Below are 19,639 nucleotides of genomic sequence, written 5' to 3' on the forward strand. Positions count from 1 at the left end.
GAAACTGGTTACACAAGATCAAGGATATTAAGCTGCTAAGCATGTTTACATCCATCACACCTTTCATTGTTTACTTTTTCACTTTCCTTGTTAAATACATATTCAACAAGAAAACACAAAGACCACACAGACATACATGGTCTTGCCTTATGCTGTTTCGTGTTACGTCATTTTCAACTTTATGGCAGTTTTTCCTAAATAATACTGTAATAGAAAAAACTAAGTCACTTGCACCAATTTATACACGGTTTTGGGTATTCTTCACATAAGTATGAAGGAAAATGTATACTTCTATTAAAAAGAATGCAAAAGTGTTGAATTGTCTAATGGTTTTTGTATTTCCATGTGACAATACTAATAATGACGTTATGAATTATTTACAGGGTCTAGATCATTTTTTAAGGCAGTTAATTAGTTACTTTTCAATTGAAATTACGTTTTAAACCAAATACTGACATTATGTGAGGTATACCTCTATATACAATAAAAAAGCGAAACAAAATTTTAACTTCATGTTCAGGCATAGCAAGATATCTAAAATGTGACCAAAGAAAAAGTGTTTGATGAAACAAGGGAGTAGGGATTCAACCACTCATTCACCTACAACCAGTTTACTACCCTCTTGATTGAAATGAATACTGTAAAGAATTTAGGCCAAAGGCCAAGCACTGGGACCTATGAGATCATTCAGTGCTGAAACGGAAATTAACAGTAAAAGGTTTGAAAGGTGTAATAGGAGGAAAATCTCGCAGTTGCACTATGAATCAATAATTAGGAGAGACTTGAAAGTACGATGGAAGAAAGAGAATATAAAAGGAGGTAGAGTAAAAGGAACGAAAGGGGTTGCAGCTAGGGACCGAAGGCACGCTGCAAAGAACATTAAATAATGCCTACAGTGCACTGCATGAGGTGCACAGTCTGCACTACCTGCCTATGGGGACTACCCTGTCATTAAGTTTCAACATCCAATTGCAACCAACACAAAGGAATACGCCTACATAAAAAGGCAATGGTTTGTACTCTCACAGGAACAAATGCATTTACAGCACATTAGGGTTGTCGAATAAAACTTGAATTGATTATTACAAGAACCATAGTTAATAAAGCACTCACTTGCAATCTGAACGTGGACATCGTAGATGTAAGTAATTCTGACAAAACTGTAACCACACAAAGGTATCTCCAGAAGGAACCTGCTGTGAACTTGGTGGTAGTGGTGCTTCTATTCGATGGGGATAATTCTGAAGATCTGGTGAAAGTGCACTCTCAAGTCTTGAAGAATAGGCCGGATGATAGAATGGGCAGAGTTTTCCTCTAACACATAAATTATTCAAATAATATGGACACACTTTTCTTCCATTTATATATACATCATTACTATATGTCATTGGTGGTGAATTCATCATGGTGTTACTATTTGCTATAGGTGGATTCATCATGGTATATCCTTTTTGACTTCTGGAATTTTTACTTGAATTTTGTAGAGTCTTCTTGTTTTGTCCAACAAATATTTGTTTATTCTGATTTTCCTGTTTTTTCTTATTCTGATTCTTCTTCTGTTGCCTACAAAAAGGAAAACAATTAATATCTTTAACCCAAATATATACCATGAAAAGTATGTAAATATGACAAAGAAATTCATACCTTCAAAAATTACCCATTGCACACCCTACTTATAATCAGTAGCACTAATGAAAAATAAATAAAATCTGCCATGGTAGCAAAAACTGGTATATGCTCTTATCACACAGACTACCAAAATTTGTCAGAAATATGCAAAACTGTACATCATTAGAAAGTCACTTCTCTGATTTGTTTTTCACAAATCTTGAAAACAACCTCAAATCTAATTTTCAAAGCAGACAAATACAAAATAAGACTTGATAAATTCTACAAAAAAATAGAAACCTATATTTACTTATTGTTGACAGACTATGTCTTAGTAAATTTTACATAAATAATAACAATTCCACAATGCTGACTTATAATTAAGGACATTACTGCACACCACTGATCAATTAATTAAATACAAGAGAATATATGCAATGTAAAACAGTACAACTTAAAACCATGAAATTTGCTATGGGGCACTCCATCTCTAGTTAACATATGGCACAGGTCAGTTTTCCTCCCTACTGGCTATTTTACTTTTCTCCGTTATGCTACTATAATAACAATAGCAGTTCACTGGGGATTTATTCTTGAAACAAAATACTATTTATACACCCACAAACATACGATCCAAGAGTTTAAAACCAACAAATAAAGAAAAATATGTCCCACACTCATGCCAACATTCCTGCATTGCAATGTTGTGGTAACCTCACACTTTTAACTGACAGATATACAGAGCCTTACATTTTTCATTCAGTATAACAATAAAAAGCACTTTTGAATTTCTAGACACATAAATTCTTAAATTTTATTTTCAAGCACCAAAAACTTATGTTGATTACGTCACCCTTTATAACAAAACAACAGCCAATAGATACACTTATTTTTCAAAACCATAACTGAAGATAAAGCTTTAGCTATTATTTTGTGAGGTGGAAGTAAACATCACAGCCAGATCACCAAAGTTTCTTGTATCAGTGACATAAGGAAAATTTTGAAGAGAGCAACTATTGTGGCTTCATGTAATTTGACAGTTAGTTAGTTAGTTATAAATGATTTGTTTAACCAGACCTCTGAACTCTCATGACTGTGAGTTCATGGAATATGAGGCTTAATAAGGTTGATTAAATCTTTCACTCAGCTACAGCCCAAATTGGGATGGATGTTGATAATATTCCTGTCAAGTCACAATGACCTAGACAAACAAATTCAGGTCTCTTATATTTTTCATCTTCCAACTGTACTACTTTCTTTTCATTTCAGTTGCAGTTTGCATGAGTTACCTTGTCAAATGTCATGTCTCCCACCACCAAAGGTCACTAGTATTCTGTACCGGCCATGTGTGGCCTGCTAGCAGACCAACAACCAAGATGAACTTTCTCTTCCGTGAGTCATCTGGCATGAAGAACAAGCCATTGAAGAAACACATCTTCTCCCATACGACTTTTATACATATTTCTCTATAACCATTATTGTTGCACTTCATTTATGACCACCACCATATGCATTGCTACACAAGCTCTCCAATCATGTACTTGTAATGTTTAACTGAATCTTCTGTATCAAATTGTATGTATGTTTCTGTCTGTGCACAAACACAAACGCCTAAACTTAACCCATTTCGATTTGTCAGAGATTTGTAACTACTGCAGCTCGCAGCAGCCAATAACCTCTGTGAATATTCTGTACTTAATCAATAATGAATTAGACAACATCCAATCAGCATGTCAGTCAGTAACTTCCTTGCACTGGAGACCCCAAAGTGACTCAAAGAGGCTGATGAGAGATGTCCGACCCACGGAGATGACTGACCTGGCCAACGAAGCCCTTGCTGCTGCCTCCACACGCCTACCGCCATTCACGCCCCACAACCCAGAGGCATGGTTCCCCAGGGCAGAAACGACCTTCCCAGACGCCATCCTCGAGTTCCTGCCGGACAACATCTTCGAGCAGAATACTGAAGGTTCAGCCGACGTCATCCTTCAGAATGCCACCCACCCTGAGAGCCAAGAAATTCCTCAACCACGCGGGGGTGCCCAGAGGAGACAAGCAACCACCACAAATTTTTAGACAGCTACAGCGAATCATCACACCCACAGAGATGACTGACCCCGCCAACGAAGCCCTTGCCGCCACCTCCACACGCCTACTGCCGTTCATGCCCCACAACCCAGAGGCATGGTTCCCCAGGGCGAAAACAACCTTCCCAGATGCTGTCCTCCAGTTCCTGCCGGATGACGTCTTCAAGCGGAATACTGAAGGATCAGCCGACGTCTTCAAGCGGAATACTGAAGGATCAGCCGACGTCATCCTTCAGAATGCCACCCGCCCTGAAAGCCAAGAAATTCCTCAACCATGCGGGGGCACCCGGAGATGAGTGACCGCCACAAATTTTTAGACAGCTACAACGAATCATCACACCGCCCGCGACAGGTGGCCAGTCCGAGTCGTTGTCAGACATCGTGAGGGAGGTACTCTCCACTCTACCCTCCCGACAGCAACCGAAAGATCTGCCACAGAGCCCAAGAGACTCCAGAGTTCGCAGGTCCTTCAGCCCAGCCAGCGTGAATGAATCAACCCTGCTTCTCCCACCCTCAATACATCAAAGGCCTGCGGAGAAACATTTAGAATGTACGAGTGGTGGGAGATGTAGATCACTTTCAATGGGAAAGAATACGACTGGCGTTGTTAGGGGCAGGTTTCCTGACAGTACACATCCTACTGGTCAGCATAGCAGCTAAAAAGCTGATCCCAAGAACAGCACCAAAATCATCTCACAGCCAAGCAGACGTATCGACAAGGCAACACAGATGTCCCATCACATCTATTATTCACCGCCAATACCAAGGCAGGAGAAAGTGCAAATAACCCAGCGTTGATGTTGCCAGCAAGACAATTTTCAGCCATGGGGCCTTTCTTTGGGGGAGTACCTTTACCGTCCACGTCTCTTTCTCTTCTGTGGGTCATCTGGCAAGAAGAACGTGTGGTCGAAGAAACACAACTTCTTCCATATGACTTTTATACGTATTTCTCTGTGACCATTTCTGTCACATTTCATTTATGATCACCATTGTATGCACTGCCATGCACACTCTCCAATCATGTACTTGTAATGTTCAACTGAATCTTCTGTATCAAACTGTATGCATATTTCTGTCTGTGAATAAACACAAAAATCCAAACTTAATCCCTGTTTCAATTTGTCAGAGATTTGTAACTACACTGCGGCTTGTAGCAGCCAATAACCTCTGTGAACATTCTGTAAATAAACCAGTAATAAACTAGACAACAACCAGTCGGTATGCAGTCAGTACCTTCCTTACAATCCCACAGGAATTTCACACTAATAAGTATCATTCCAACATGAATATTTCTCATGTGGAGAAATAACAAATATTATGTATGCAGTCAGTACCTTCCTTACAATCCCACAGGAATTTCACACTAATAAGTATCATTCCAACATAAATATTTCTCATGTGGAGAAATAACAAATGTTATAAGTGCTACACACAGAACTCACAAAATTTACCTGACAATTCTCCAAAACTTAAGTATGAAGAGCCTGATTATAAGAGCTACCCACAGAACTCACAAAATCTACCTGACAAATCTCCAGAACTTAAGTATGCAGTCTCATTATCTTTATTACTTAAAAAATTAAGAAGGGAAAAATAGCTTACTGAGTCTTGTAAATACTGGCATTGACATTGACAGCAGGATGCATTAACGCCTTTCTCGCTGAAGCAGCTTTAGCCAATTTTTTATTGGGTCCTGAAAAGACACCACATCACTTAATTATTGCTTGCGCTTTATAGGGATTCAAATTTGGTCGCCTTACTAATTAGACGAGAATGCTACTTATCATATAACTGAATAGCAAAGATATATGAGTACAGAAAGTGTTACCATCTGTTCCATACAATACTTACTGTATATGGACATATACCATACTTTCCAGCACAGAAGCAGCACCTAATTTTGGAAAAATATATAAAATAACCCTCTTTTCCATAATCTTCATAGTCGTTCCCATTACTGGCTAATCTAAAGCTTGTTTCCAATGGGTATTCAAATGCAATTCAAGGGGTCTGGAATTTTTTAAGTAACAGACTATACATTAACATTTTCAAGTTATCCCATAGTTAACAATAATTCCACAATTTATTTGTTCTGTACACTGACCATGCAATTCAAGATCTATATTGCATATCTAAAAATGGCTTAAAACTGAAATGGTAGCCTACCAAACAACCATCATAATAACAGCTGGTTAGCAAAGAAGTCTGATAAGCAGAGGTCTAAAAGCTAAAGTGTTGCTGTACTTCTGTAAACGATAACAGCAAACCTTATTCCTTTGGGCTAGTAGAAGTTCTGTTCTTTACAAAAATGACATTTTTATAATAAAATAAGGTTTTATATATACTAAGTAATTACATTGCTATTAGTACCTACTTTTCACGGCAACTTAAGTTTTAAATTTCGCGGTAGTGCTCTATCGTTTTGGTGTAGGTAACCAACCCCGCCCACTTTCGGGGAAGAATAGGTACAACCTGGCTCAAGACCTCAATTCGTTCATGCTCCATGTCCATGAGTGGGGAGGCGGAGGGCTCCATCATGTAATTACTTGGTAAGTATATATAAAACCTTATTTTATTATAAAAATGTCATTTTTACATATGTAACTTACCAAGTAATTACATTGCTGAATCCCAAATAGATGGAAGGTGGGATACATGGACACTAACTACTCAAAAACACTCAGTAAAGGAGGTGAATTTGAAAAACAGACAGCCAGCATTGGTAAATGCTTGTAACCTTACCTGGTGAGAGAGCTACGGCAGACGGATACTGCCTCTGGTTGGTGCTCATCATCAACCTGCAGTGGCGCAGCAAAGCTGAGGGTCGCCTCTACTTTAGTGCATGCCTTGCCGACAAGGAGTGCTCCAATGGTTGCTAAGGCATCATAACAAAGATATGCTCTTGCCCTGGGGGCAGCACAAGAAAAATCGACCAAATAATCTCATTACCTACATATCACATAAAAATAAAACCAAACCCAACCATTAAAAACAACGATTGTTGGGTACTCCGGGTACACAGTACCACTCAGGCTTCCCATAACTCAATCACCTAAAATCAAGGTGAGGAGATAGAGAAAGAGAAGATACACTCCTATCCTTCCTCCCCCTGTACCAAGCCAGCCAAGGAGAACGGAACTAACGTACTGCAGTTTTCATATGTGGTCTCCACATCGCCTAAGTAATGAGAGGCATACACTTCCAATACATAGTTTGCAGTAGAGTGGAGAGCAACAGATTATGTTTAAATGCTAACAAAGTGATGACTGCCCTCACTTCATTAGCTTTAACTTTCAGCAAGGGTTAAGGCCTCTTCCTGAATACCCCTGTGGGATTCAGAGATTACTTCTCTAAGAAAGAAGGACAATGCGTTCTTGGACAGGAAATGAGAAGGGTTCTTTATGGAGCACCAGAGGTTACGAGCAGGACCTCTGATGTTCTTTGTTCTTTCAAGGTAACACTTAGGGCTCTGACCAGACAGAGAACTCTCTCCTGTTCTGTCGGGCCAGAGATACTTGTTAAGTTCTTGATAGACAATGAATGAGGCCAGGGATTGGATGGGGTTTCATTCTTTGCAAGGAACCCAAGAGTGAACATGCATACCACATCCCCTTGTGAAAAACCAGGGCTTGCAATTCACTAACTCTTTTGGTTGTGGCCAAGGCCACTAAAAAGAGGGTCTTCCCTGTCAAGCCTCCCAGAGATGATGTGTGAAGAGGCTCAAAGGGCAGGCCTGAGAGCCAACAAAGTACAACATCCAGGATCCAATGTACAGCAGTCAGTTTGTCCTCTTTCAAAGTACTGAAAGATTTAATTAGGTCGCTAATATCGTGACTTGCTATGAGATCCAGTCCTCTGTGTCTAAAAACTGAGTTAAGAATGGACCCATAACCCTTAATAGTTGAAGTTGTTAGACCTCATGAAAACTTCAGGAAGATTAAATGACACCAGCTCCAGAAAACTCACCACTTAGCCAGGTAGGCGTTGGAGGAGGATTGCTACCTACAGTTGGCAATAGCTCTTACAGCTGCTTTTGAAAATCCTTTCACTCTGACAAGCTTCCTGACAGTCTGAAGCCCGTCAGAGCGAGAATGGACAAACCTTGATGAAAGCGAAGGAAATCGGGTTGCCTGAGAAGATTTTGACGCTGTGGCAGGAGTCTTGGGAAGTCCGCCAACATTGAGAGAAGGTCCGGGAACCATTCCCTCTGCGGCCAAAACAGGGCCACGAGTGTCATCGAGTAGTTACTGTGCCACTGAAACTTGTTGATGGCTTCCCTCACCATGCTGAAAGGGGGAAGGCGTTCATGTCCAGGTTGGAACAGTCCTGGAGCATTAAATCTGTTGCCCATGCCAGAGGGTCTGAAACTGGCGAGCAATGCAGGAGAAGGCGACGATTTCTTGACATCACAAATAGGTCTATCGACGGCTTTCCCCACCATTTCCACAGGTCGGTGCACACCTCAGGATTCTGTGTCCATTCCGTTAGAAGAACCTGTTTGCGGTGATTCAACTCACCCGAAAGGACTTTCATTTTACCCTGAATGAAGTGGGTGACGATTCGGGTGCTGTTGTTCTGGGCCCAAATGAGGAGATCTCTGGCCGCTTGACAAAGAGAGAACGAGTGCATGCCTCCCTGATTCTTCATGTGGGCTAACGCTGTTAGGTTATCTGAGTTGATCGTGACCATCTTGTCGTACATCACTAAAGCAAGGTGTCAGAGAGCCAGATGTACTGCTTTCAGCTCCCTCACATTTATGTGGAGCTCCCTTTCTTCTTGCAACCACTTTCCTGCAACTTCTGAATCTTGCAGATGCACCCCCAACCCCGGATCTGAAGTGTCTGAGAATATGGTTAGGCTTAGGTTCAACGGCTCTAACGGTTTCCAGATTGGGAATCTCCATTCTCTGAGCCACCAGCAAAGGGTCCTCCTTGATTTCAGGAGTGATGGCCTTTAGGAAGAACTAAAGGGGTCTTGTGTGAAGTCTCCCAAAAGACACAAACTTCTCTATGGACGAGAGGGTGCCCAGGAGGCTCATACACTCTTTGGCTGAGCAGGAAGGAGAGCCAGGAATTTCTGAACCATTTGAAGGCAGAATTGGATTCTTCTCTGTGATGGAAAAGCCTGATAGAGTCGATCATCATCCCCAAATAGACAATCAATTAGTCGGGACTAACTGCAATTTGGGAAAGTTGACTAGAATGCCCAGATCATGGCCAAAGATGAGTATCTTCTGTAAGTCTCGTGCAGCGAGTTCTTGAAAGGGAGCATAGGTATGCATCCTCCATGTCTATTGTCACCATCCAATCCCCTTGATGGATGGAGGACAGTACTGATTGATTGGTTTCCATCCTGAATTTTGTTGTTCATTGTTTTGACAAAGAAATTCAGGGTGCTTACGTCCAGGACAGGTCTCCAACCTCCCGATGACTTGGGCACAACAAAAAGGTGGTTGTAAAACCTCTTCAAGTTTACGTCTTCTGCAACCTCTCAGCCCATTTCCTGAGCAGGGAGGGCACCTCCTCTGACAGGGCCAAAAACCTCTGTGAGCCTACAGAGTAGGTTGTCAAGTTGATGGGCTCCGACGCCAATGGGGGTTCTGCGTTGAATGGGATGGAATATTCCAGAAATGAAGAAGTCTAGCTCCCACCGGAACACAGGGGACCAGATCCTCAATTGTTTGAGGAGGGTCTGGTAAAGGATTTCTTGACTGGGCGCACTGAACGGATCTTGGTGCGCGGACGTGACTGATATCCGGCTCTGCCACCTCAAAAGGGTCGTGGCTGTAATGGAGAGGCCACAGGTATACGATTTGGCTGCTTAGGTCGTTTTGGAGACTGTACAAGTAAATCCTGTATCGTCACCTTCTGTAGCTCGGAAGCTACGTGCTCTAAAGTAGCACTAGGGAACAGACTACCACGATCCATAGGGGCAAAGAGAAGAGACGACTTCTGAGAGGGAGTAACCCCTTTCATGGTAAAAGAGCACCACAACTCCCTCTTTTTCAGGATGCCCAAGGCGAAGAGAGAACTAGTTCTTGTGAGCCATCATAACTGCTTTGTCAGCACAGGACAACACTCCCAACCAGTCTGCTGTAAAGTTGTCTTGGAGGGAGACACAATCTTCAGTTTTCTTTGTTGTCTTGGAGGGAGGCGTAATCTTCAGCTTTCTTCGTTGTCTTGGAGGGAGGCGCAATCTTCAGTTGTCTTCGTCAAAGCCCCCACAGTCCAGTCTAGAAAGATGAAGATTTCAACGACTTTGAGCAAGTTCTTCAGTAAATGGTCCAACTCCGAAGACGAAAAGCACGTCTCGGTAGAAGTGAACACTGAACATCGCATAGAGTCAATCAAGCCCCAGTGGCATAATAATGATACCTCCTTTTTCATCAGAAGATGGGGAGGGGTGCAAAAGATAGCCTTCCCAAGATCTCTCTTGTCGGACAACCAACTCTAGATGCGGGACAAGGCTTTCTTCGAGGAACAGGAGAGAACTATCTTCGGCCGGTTAGAGGCACCTGCGCTTTGCCTTATCATAAAAGCAGAGCCTGGAGAAGACAGAGCCAAAAGAGAGATGAACGACGGATATAAAGAATTTCATTAAAGAAGCGTAAGCCTTCGTGGTTTGAGCCTTCTCTATCGCTTCTTCATCTGAAGAAGAAATTGATGAGGGAGCTAAGTCTGGTTGCTCCTGAACCGCAGACAAAGGCTTCTTTAACAGGTCCGAAATGTTATCTAGTCGATGATGGATCAGGTCGTTGGAGGAGTCCTGCACCGCAGGAACACTGACACTTGACAAATCTGACTGCGCTGGGCGCTCATTGGGAGCAGTACATGGCACCACATGCTTGGCAGGCAGTGGTGCCAGAAGCTTGGCAGGCAACTGTGTCAATACTGGCGGACAAAAAGTCACAGGAGAAGCCGCTGGGAGCGAAGAACAATCCAAGACCAGTGAACAATCGGCTAAAGGCCGATCTAACACTGAATGGTTCTTAGACAGGGAGCATTTAGAAGGACAATCCGACACCGGAGGAGCACTCTCTGGGGCAGCAGACCTTTTCAATGGTCTGGAAGACTCAGGAAAATGCCAACTACGCCTCCTGCCGAGTCGGAGTCACTAGATGATAAGGCGTGCACATCCAAATGGACACCTTTCCAGTGGCTGTTTCAGCGAGTCCTGGGACCACACAACAGGCTCGGTTGAGGGAGCAACTGCCCGAGGGCAAACCCCACCGACCTCCCTTGGACGTCCGGTTTGCCGCCTCCTAGGTGTAGGGACCTTTGTCTAGGAGTGTCGGTGGGACGGGTAGCCATCTCCTTCATTGATAGAACACTTGCACCAACAATACGAGCACTCGTCTGGTCCATCAGGATCCTAACTGAAGCCCCAAGCTGGGTTACGGTATCCACTAGAACATCAAACTTCTCATCTACCCGGGCTTCGAGGCTGGCTAAGGCACTGGGCTTGGAAGGATGGGAGCAAGGTAACGGAGTTAATGGCAGAGCTAGAGGACTTGGAATAGGGGAAAAGGCAGTCACAGGTGTCGAAGGTACAGGTACTCCAGAGAATGAGACAACCTAACTTTGGCTTTTGCATCCGCCCGATCCCATTCCCTACACTCGTCAATGAGCGTCAGGAGAACAAGTCTGTCCTCTACAAGAACTACAAATAGTATGCGTGTCATATTTAGCAGATTGCAATCTAGTCTTGCAGCCCTTGCTGCAATACCTAATACTATGAGCACTAGAACCTGACACACTCCAGTCGCAATCGGGAAACTAGCTAAGCTAAAATAGATTAGCGCTACCAAAATAAACAGTACTTCACCAAAAGTCAGCGATAGCAACCAACTGGTGAAATTCAATTCAAAACAAAAGCTACTCCATAACCAATGTTCAGTTGATGAGTGGCAGGAACAAATTGAGCTTTTGAGCCAAGTTGTACCTATTCTTCCCCAAAAGTGGGCGGGGTTGGTTACCCACAACAAAACAATAAGAGCGTTACCCCTACCCCAAAATTTAAAACCTTAAGCTGCTAAGAAAAGTAGGAACTAAGAGCAATGTAATTACTTGGTAAGTTACTTATAAAAAAATTTGCATTTTCCTGAATTACAGTACTTTAATGGCTTTTGCCCAGCAGTGTCTAGCATAAACCTAGTCTACCGACTTAGCTTCTCTCTATGTTAAGAATTCATACCTTAAGCCTATATAAGATATATTAAGGCATTACCACAATATAACATAAAAAAAATTCATCACTAACGTATCAAAACACATCATATGTACTTGAGCAAACACAATGATATTTCACAAAGTTTAAACAATCATAGCAACATCTGTCTGACTAGTCTAAAAATCTTTTTTATCTATAGCATCACCACAATTTAACACAGCCTGGGGGTTTGCTCTTTCCAGAAAGTAATGAAATCTAATAACACAATACATTACCCCATGGCTAAAGAGGGCCCCACTCCTTAAAAAGATGCACTAATACAGAGGGTCATAAAAATTACAGAGAAGGTTGTCCAAGCTTTGTCAAATGAAAAGCAATTAGAACTGTGAACCGCAAGAACAAAGAACTCGGGGAAAAAAAAAACTGAATCCCAGTTGTAATATAATACACCAATAAAATACATAAAAAAAAGTTTCCAGCAGCTTTGTCTTACCTGCTCCTTCAAAAGTTTTCCCATCAATTGTTAATTTACAAATAAATTTCCTCTCGGGTGTGTCATCACCATCCATTACATCATAAACACAATCTTTCCTTATATCATTTAACTGAAGCACTGGATTTTTTTCTTCTGGCTGAGAAGCCATATTTTTCTCTCCTTGTGGCATGATTTCTGCAAAAGTAATGTAATAATAACAACTGCAGTAAAAATACAGATATAATATGTCTTTAAACACTGAAACAATAAACATCAAAATTTTTTACAGAACATATTTTTCATAGATACACAACCTGGTTAAGTCATTGGACCTTGTTAGAATGGAAGTTAAGTGGCAGGAGTTCCCATCTGTCTGCATATTCTTTTTCTTATCACCTCATCAAATATATGGGGACACTTAGAGGTTGGATTCTTTTTCCTAAGTGTACAAACAAGAACATTTATATAGGAGTATCTTTCAGCATGAGCTGGAAACCAGCTGACACTTGGTAACAAGATAGTTAACCAGGTGGTTAACTGGACAAAATGGGGAATGAGTGGGGGAGCATCCCTCACTCCCAAGTGCTGCATTCACTTTTCCTACATACACAGGAACTGAGCGGGGCGGTTGAGGTGGAACTAAATATAAAAGGCTCTGGTTTATATACCTAAAAACAAAATACAAACTGTTATTTAATATTTGTTATTTGTCCATTTAGGAATACAAACTATCACCTTTCTTATAGGACACTTACCCGTTAGGAGGGAAGTCAGTCCCCCTACAATTGACTGGAGCTGAAAGCCACCATGGAATTGCCTTGATCCTGGTTGCCATCCAAGCAGGAGAAACATGGCTCCTGTAACCTCTAACCTGTCTGAAAAAAAGTTGGCCAGAGTAGTGGGGTCTACAGCAATGAGTTCTTGGACTTGAGAAGGCCTTGGAGAACCATGCCATCTCCCATAGGAACTTTGTGCCAGAAGGCAGTTTAGTTCTGGCTATTACAAGTAAAAGGATCAGAACTAAACTTTCCCATGCCCTCTTTCCCCCTTGTCACAGGTGAGAGGAAGGGGAAGCATGTCCCAATCCTCTTTTGCTGACATAAGCCAATACAGTTGCACTGTTGCTCATAAGCAATAGCAAGGGAACTATAAAATACTCTTGAAATTCCTGAAACTATAACCATGCTGCCTGAATCTCTAAAACGCTGATGTGCAGACGAGGTGTGTCCTTCAATCACACGGCTAAAATGAACAAACATTTCAGATGTGTGTCCCAAACCCTCATTTGATGCATCTCAAAACTGAAGCATCTCTGGAGGAGAGTTCAACAAAACTTCCAACAAAAGATTCCAGTCATCAGTCCACTACACTAGATCTCCCCTGACCTCTTGACTGTAGGGCAAAGTTATGAAGGAAGATCTAAATGAGCCAACTAAAGTAGCTTTATTTGCCAATGAAGCATGTGTAAGTGGCTGCTTCACCCATGAAGCACAAGCTTCTACAAGAACAACAGATGACCAAAGGCGACCTGGTTGTTCCAGCTCAACAGCAACTGTGCCACAGCCTCTCTAAACTTGCTCACTCGAAAGAGGAATGGGAATGCTCTCACCATTGCCAACTCTTGGAAAGCCCAGATACTTTGCAGCTTGGGAATGAGATCCAACTTCACCCAACTCACCATGATCCCCAACACATGGCAACAGGAGAGGGGACAGTCTCTGTCATGAAATAAATGCACCTTGTTAGACACAAAGACTAACCAATCGCCCAGACAATGCAGCAAGCTTACGTGTATCCCTTGAGTGGGGCCTAGCTAAAACCAAGGTGAAAACCCAAGTAACACCTATGGGGCCCTTGCAAGTACAAAGCAGATCTTTGAACTGGTATATGATCTCTATGCAGACAAAGCAGAGGAACTTCTGAGAGTCCTTATGGATGGGTACTTGAAAGTATGGATCACAGCTGCCAACACAAAAGTGGTGGCATATGGCAAGTGAGAGGTATTCCCAGCTCACAGCCCCATACGCATCATACACACTTGACCGCCAGTATTCCAGGGGGACGCGTACCACTATCCCCGGCAAATAGCTCAAATCCACGAATACTTAAAAAAACCCTTAAAAATGCTTATATCTGCCTATTTTGATAGTTCAAAACACCCAAATACCCTCTAAAAATGCTTATACCTGAATATTTTAATAGTTTCATCACAAAAAGTGCATTTAGTCATGAAAATTATATGAAAATACAGTAATTTGTGAATATTTCTCTAAAAAATACCGCAAACAGGCAAATTTTCCGCGAATAATGTGTATATATATTCCACAGAGAAATCCACGAATAGATGAAGCCGCGAATCCAGAACCTCGAATAGATAGGGGTCCACTGTAGCTGGTTTCATTGCATCTGTCCACCTGCAGGTAAAGATGTGGCACATGTGCATGGGTGGCATGTGATTGGCTGACAATCAATCTTTCTGATATCGTTGACTTAATGTGATAAATATTAAACTATTTGTTCATATTATATTTGAATGTTTATATATACAAAGAACCCTCGACCCCCCTTATACAAATCGTAGACATTCCAATTCGTATCGATAACATACAACTTTGTATTGATAACATGCACACACACGAAAGATGAGGTTGTATCAAACAGTCTACTCAAACAAAAAACAAACAATAAGCCTTCAATAATTATGATTTATCTCATTAGTATAGCCCAGGCTACATTTAGATCTATCTTTACAACTCATCAAATCACAGGATTTTCTTATCATTCAAACTTTATTCTATGGACAGTTCCATTACATGTATATAAAAATATCTTTCTGACACCAAAGTAATATTTACAGCCATAAACTTGAAAATAACCTAATGTTGTTTACTACTAGAACATGAAGCATGCACCAATATAGCTAGGCCTATGCTACTAATTCACCAGATATACTGTATTATTTTGCTGGCCTTCTTTTACTTACACATTCATTCCATTTCAGTCAAAACTATACTTTATTGTAACCTTTATTTATTCATTCTGTATCGTTCCAATACCCAACAATGAAAAAAGATATGTACAGTATGTCTAGGCTAGCCTTTTATACCATATACATGTCATCAACACTCCAAGGACGATGGGAATTCAGTGGGATTTCAAATTTTTGTTTTATACCAAACTTTTGTTTTTTAATTTATTTGGATGAATAGTTCCGAAAGTGCCTAATCACTTGACTCTTTTAATGTTTTGTAGTCAAGAAAAAAAATCATATAAATATGCATAGTATTCAGACAATAAAAACCACATTACCATTGTCATCATGACTTTTATTTACTGAAATTTCTTGCCCTTCAGACAATACTGTAGTGGCTGTTCCATTCACCTCCCCCAAGGCCCATAGACAACAATATTTGGTAATTCTAAGTACAAGCTCCACGCCTGTTTTTACCTTGGAAACTGGTTTTTTCTACACTTTTAGGACTTCTGATACTGGCGGTGAGTTTGTTTGTTGTCAGCCAACTGTTATTTGCTCCCTAACTCTACTCAACAGTAAAGGGGGACTGTGGGAACTTGGGGTTTTGGGTGGGGGAGAACACAGAAATGGAGCAGACATGTTTCCGTTGGGGAGGCACCTTCCGGAGGGGAAAAACTAGAGGGAGCCATTTGCCAACAGGAGTAGTTAAATGCATTTTGCCGTGTTTAGTACTGGCATTGGGGGGATGGAATGTCCCTTCGCCATGTTTAGTACTGCCCGGGGGAGTACCCATATGTTAACAAGTTATTGCACTTGCCAGACGGGATATGAACCGTTCCAAACAGACATACCCGTGCTCTGTTTTGTGAAGATTACGTATGGAAACCCCTTGTTGGATGGCCTTCAGGGGTTAATTACATTCGTGCGACAAAAATTGAAGATAAGTCCATAATTAGCAACCAAAAAATTATAGAAAGAGTAAAGTTGGAAAGAAATCGCCGCTGCGGATACTACTTAGATCTACCTAATACTTCATGCTACTGTATTTCAAATATTAACCTATTCATGTAATTTATATGCAAGAATTTATTAAATTCCTTTTATTCACACTCGCATACACTTAAGACATGTTTTTTTATTTAGCTACAACCAGACCCTACTAAAACAGGTCGGCCAGATGGGATTAATGATAAATCACCCAGGTTGACCGTGTAAAGTTGGCCATGACCCATTATTCATAGGTTGTAAACCACGGACAGTTAAATACTGAACACTATTTCTTTTCATTTCTTGAATGTTCGAGGTATTCTGAGTAATCTTCATTACAGTTTACATCATGCTTGTCTAAGATATTGTTTAAAACAATAAAAAGACAGATGTTGATTGCCTGAAGTTCTTGCCCTTATCTACCAATGTTAGAATTTTAATTACAGTTCTGTTATATGAGGCTGCATTTTTCAATAAAACAACTGACACTGATAAATAATGAGGTAACTGATAGACTACCATTTAAAGAAAATTAATGCAGAACTGAAGCTATTAACGCAAAGATGAAGGAGGATGTTTGAACGCTCTGTTGTATCAACGTGCCAGTACTTGCTTAGGGTGGTCCAGCCTGCAACGAGTCTGTGTAACGTCATTATCTGGCCGACCTGTCTCGGTACGTCCTGCCTACGAGATAAAAATGGCCTATTTGGAGCGAGTGTAGAACAAGAAAAAGTTCAGCAAATGAAAATAAACCAAACCTTTCCTAGAATGCCATATCCTAACCTAACCAGACCTTACCTTCCTAACCTCACTTAGGGCACCATGTCCTAACCTGGACAACCCCAAGGTAACACTAAACATCAGAAAGGCCTGATCCTGTCGTTCTGCAGAATACTCAAATAATTGCTTAAATCCCATTGCTTTGCATTAGACCTGAGCAGACTGTGTTACAAGATTATCATTTGTGTGCTTGAAATGTTATCAATATAGCCTAAATCAGCATGTATATGAGCTACATAAGAGGGTATGAGGGTTTTTATTGGATATATATAAGCATTCAGATGTATTACTAAAGAAATATTTAGCACCTTCATCACAGTAAGTCTACATCGGAAGCACTGATTTCAGCCAATTATATTGCAACATCTACCTAAAAGCTACATTGATGAGTGGATAGATGGAAGACAAAAACAGACTATACTTACTTGTTACTTGTTGATGGCTTATCCAGGCCCTCCACCACTTCCAAAGCGCTCACAGGACCTCCATTATCATATTAACAGTTTATTCATTAGATGTATTTGCTCACACTGCATACTCCATATTCACTATTTGATATTCTATATCATAGCATTGATTAAACAAAAAGTTTTAAGTTTCTTTTTGAAGGACTTCTAATCCTCAATCTGCCTCAGCTCAAGAGGAAGCTTGTTATAAAATCTAGGAGCTTGGTATTTAAAGGCTCTGGAGCCACAGACTGAGGAAAAATGCGGCTCTACCAACTTGAAACCATCTGTAACTAGTCTTGTATCAGGTCGATTTATTGGTCATATAATCTGTAATAGGTCCCTCAAATATCGAGAAGAGCCAGTCTCAACAAAGTGACGGGTCAAAATGTCATGGTATGACATAGTGTAAAATGGAACCGGTAGTTCCATTAATATGTATTGTGAATGGACTTAACAAAAAGTATATATATCTGTGTGAGCACGAGAGGTGTTGTTTTTGAATCGCAGATCTAGTCCTTCAAGTCACACATGTCAGCAAAACATGTCAGCAAGTGTCCATGTGTTGTTTGGAAAACAGTATGTCAGCATAGGCCACGACCTCTTTGTTCTAGGCTGAGAGCAGTCACGTAGGCAGCAAGAGATCCTTGGGAACGAGGTCATTGTGTGTTCGTGTGTGTGAAACTGATAAGTCTTGTTGTGATGTAGTGTGGAAGATTTAAGACAGATTAAAATGGGATATCCTCCTGTGTAGACCCACTGTTACCTTGTTGTACAATATTCCAGAATATAGTCACACAGAATCCCATTATGGAGTTTGTCTAAATCCTACTAGAAGAACTTTACTATTTCTAAGACGTAAACTCATGCACAACCATGAAGAAACCTTGAAGATGCAATTCCATTTCTCTGACTGTATTGAAGACGGTCCACATAATCAGATATAAATGGAGATACTCTTGCAAGAGTACTACAAAAACACACAGCTTGAATATTACTCTGGCCTTCACTGGAAGCCAATGCAAATTAATTAAGACGGGTAATCCTGTCCCACGAAGCAGTGTACCTTTTATTAATCAAGCAGCTCTGTTCATAATTTCCTGCAGTTTCTTGAGCTGCACACTGGGCAACTTATAGTGCACCGAATTACAATAATCCAGACAGTTTATGACACAGTTAATGACAAGATTCTTAACAGACCTCTCATCAAGAAATTTCCTAACAAAGGCTATATTCTTGAGATGATATCCAGCAACTTTTATTATATTGTTAATTTGTGAACAAAGTGTCAAATTACAATCCAAGTACATACACCCTGAGATCACGGACCCTATCAGTTGTCTAGACCCAATTTTCATTTATACACACTTGATTAACACCCAAACTCCTTTTCATTTATACACACTTGATTAACACCCAAACTCCTTAAGTTACTTTCCCTACCAACTACCATTAGCTCTGTCTTATTTTCATTCAATTTCAACCGTTTCAAAGTCATCCAATGTTTAATATTTGACAGAACTTAATTTAATTTTGTACTTGTATCCTCAATATTTGTAACAACGACGCAGAATTGTGTGTCGTCAGCAAACAACTTAAATTCTACTCCAAGATTAGCCAATGCAGTAGGAGTATAGGCTATTAGACAAACTAATTGTACAGATACAAAACAGCACAGGGCCAAGTGCACTTCTCTGAGGAACGCCTATCATTAAAGATCTAGGCTATGACTGCTACAGCTAGTGCCGAGGAATAGCCTAAGCTGGAGGGTAAAACTAAAGACTACCACAGCGGCCTGGTTCAGTAGGCTAAGCAGCAGTAACTTAGGCTATCAGGCTACCGTCTTTAGCTCATGCTTTTGTTATTTTTGTCTTTCGTTTTTGATTTGTCTCTTTATGCTAAGTAACCAATTGGTTCTTAGCCACGTAAAATAAGTGTAATCGGTCGGGCCAGCCCTAGGAGAGCTGTTTAGCTCAGTGGTCTTAAAACTAAGCTATACTTACTTTCCATCCCCACAGTTACACAAGCAGGGGGGCGGTAATTGTCTTCAGTTTTGCCAACAATGGGCTAACGCATGTTTCGGTAGGGTGTACGATAGCCTACGTGGTGTTTT

The 19,639-nt window shown here is 41.0% G+C and overlaps 1 protein-coding gene across 3 annotated transcripts in view; it reads right to left on the reverse strand.

Annotated features, from left to right (window-relative positions):
* The window catches only part of LOC136826595 (uncharacterized), a 58,817-nt gene that overhangs the window by 38,779 nt on the left and 399 nt on the right, over positions 1 to 19,639 (reverse strand). For 2 of the 3 annotated variants that reach the window (XR_010849658.1, XM_067083827.1), the window contains exons 2-4: positions 12,358 to 12,534; positions 5,298 to 5,388; positions 1,114 to 1,563 (exon numbers count right to left, since the gene is read on the reverse strand). Coding sequence is in view for 2 of the 3 variants with exons in the window: in XM_067083827.1 (XP_066939928.1) it covers positions 1,114 to 1,563; positions 5,298 to 5,388; positions 12,358 to 12,529 (713 nt within the window). In the remaining variant the exon portion in view is untranslated. The remainder of the gene's footprint in view (positions 1 to 1,113; positions 1,564 to 5,297; positions 5,389 to 12,357; positions 12,535 to 19,639) is intronic. The other variant, XM_067083828.1, reaches the window with a different exon arrangement.

The sequence above is a fragment of the Macrobrachium rosenbergii genome, chromosome 41 (assembly GCF_040412425.1).
Source record: "Macrobrachium rosenbergii isolate ZJJX-2024 chromosome 41, ASM4041242v1, whole genome shotgun sequence".
NCBI lineage: Eukaryota > Metazoa > Arthropoda > Malacostraca > Decapoda > Palaemonidae > Macrobrachium > Macrobrachium rosenbergii.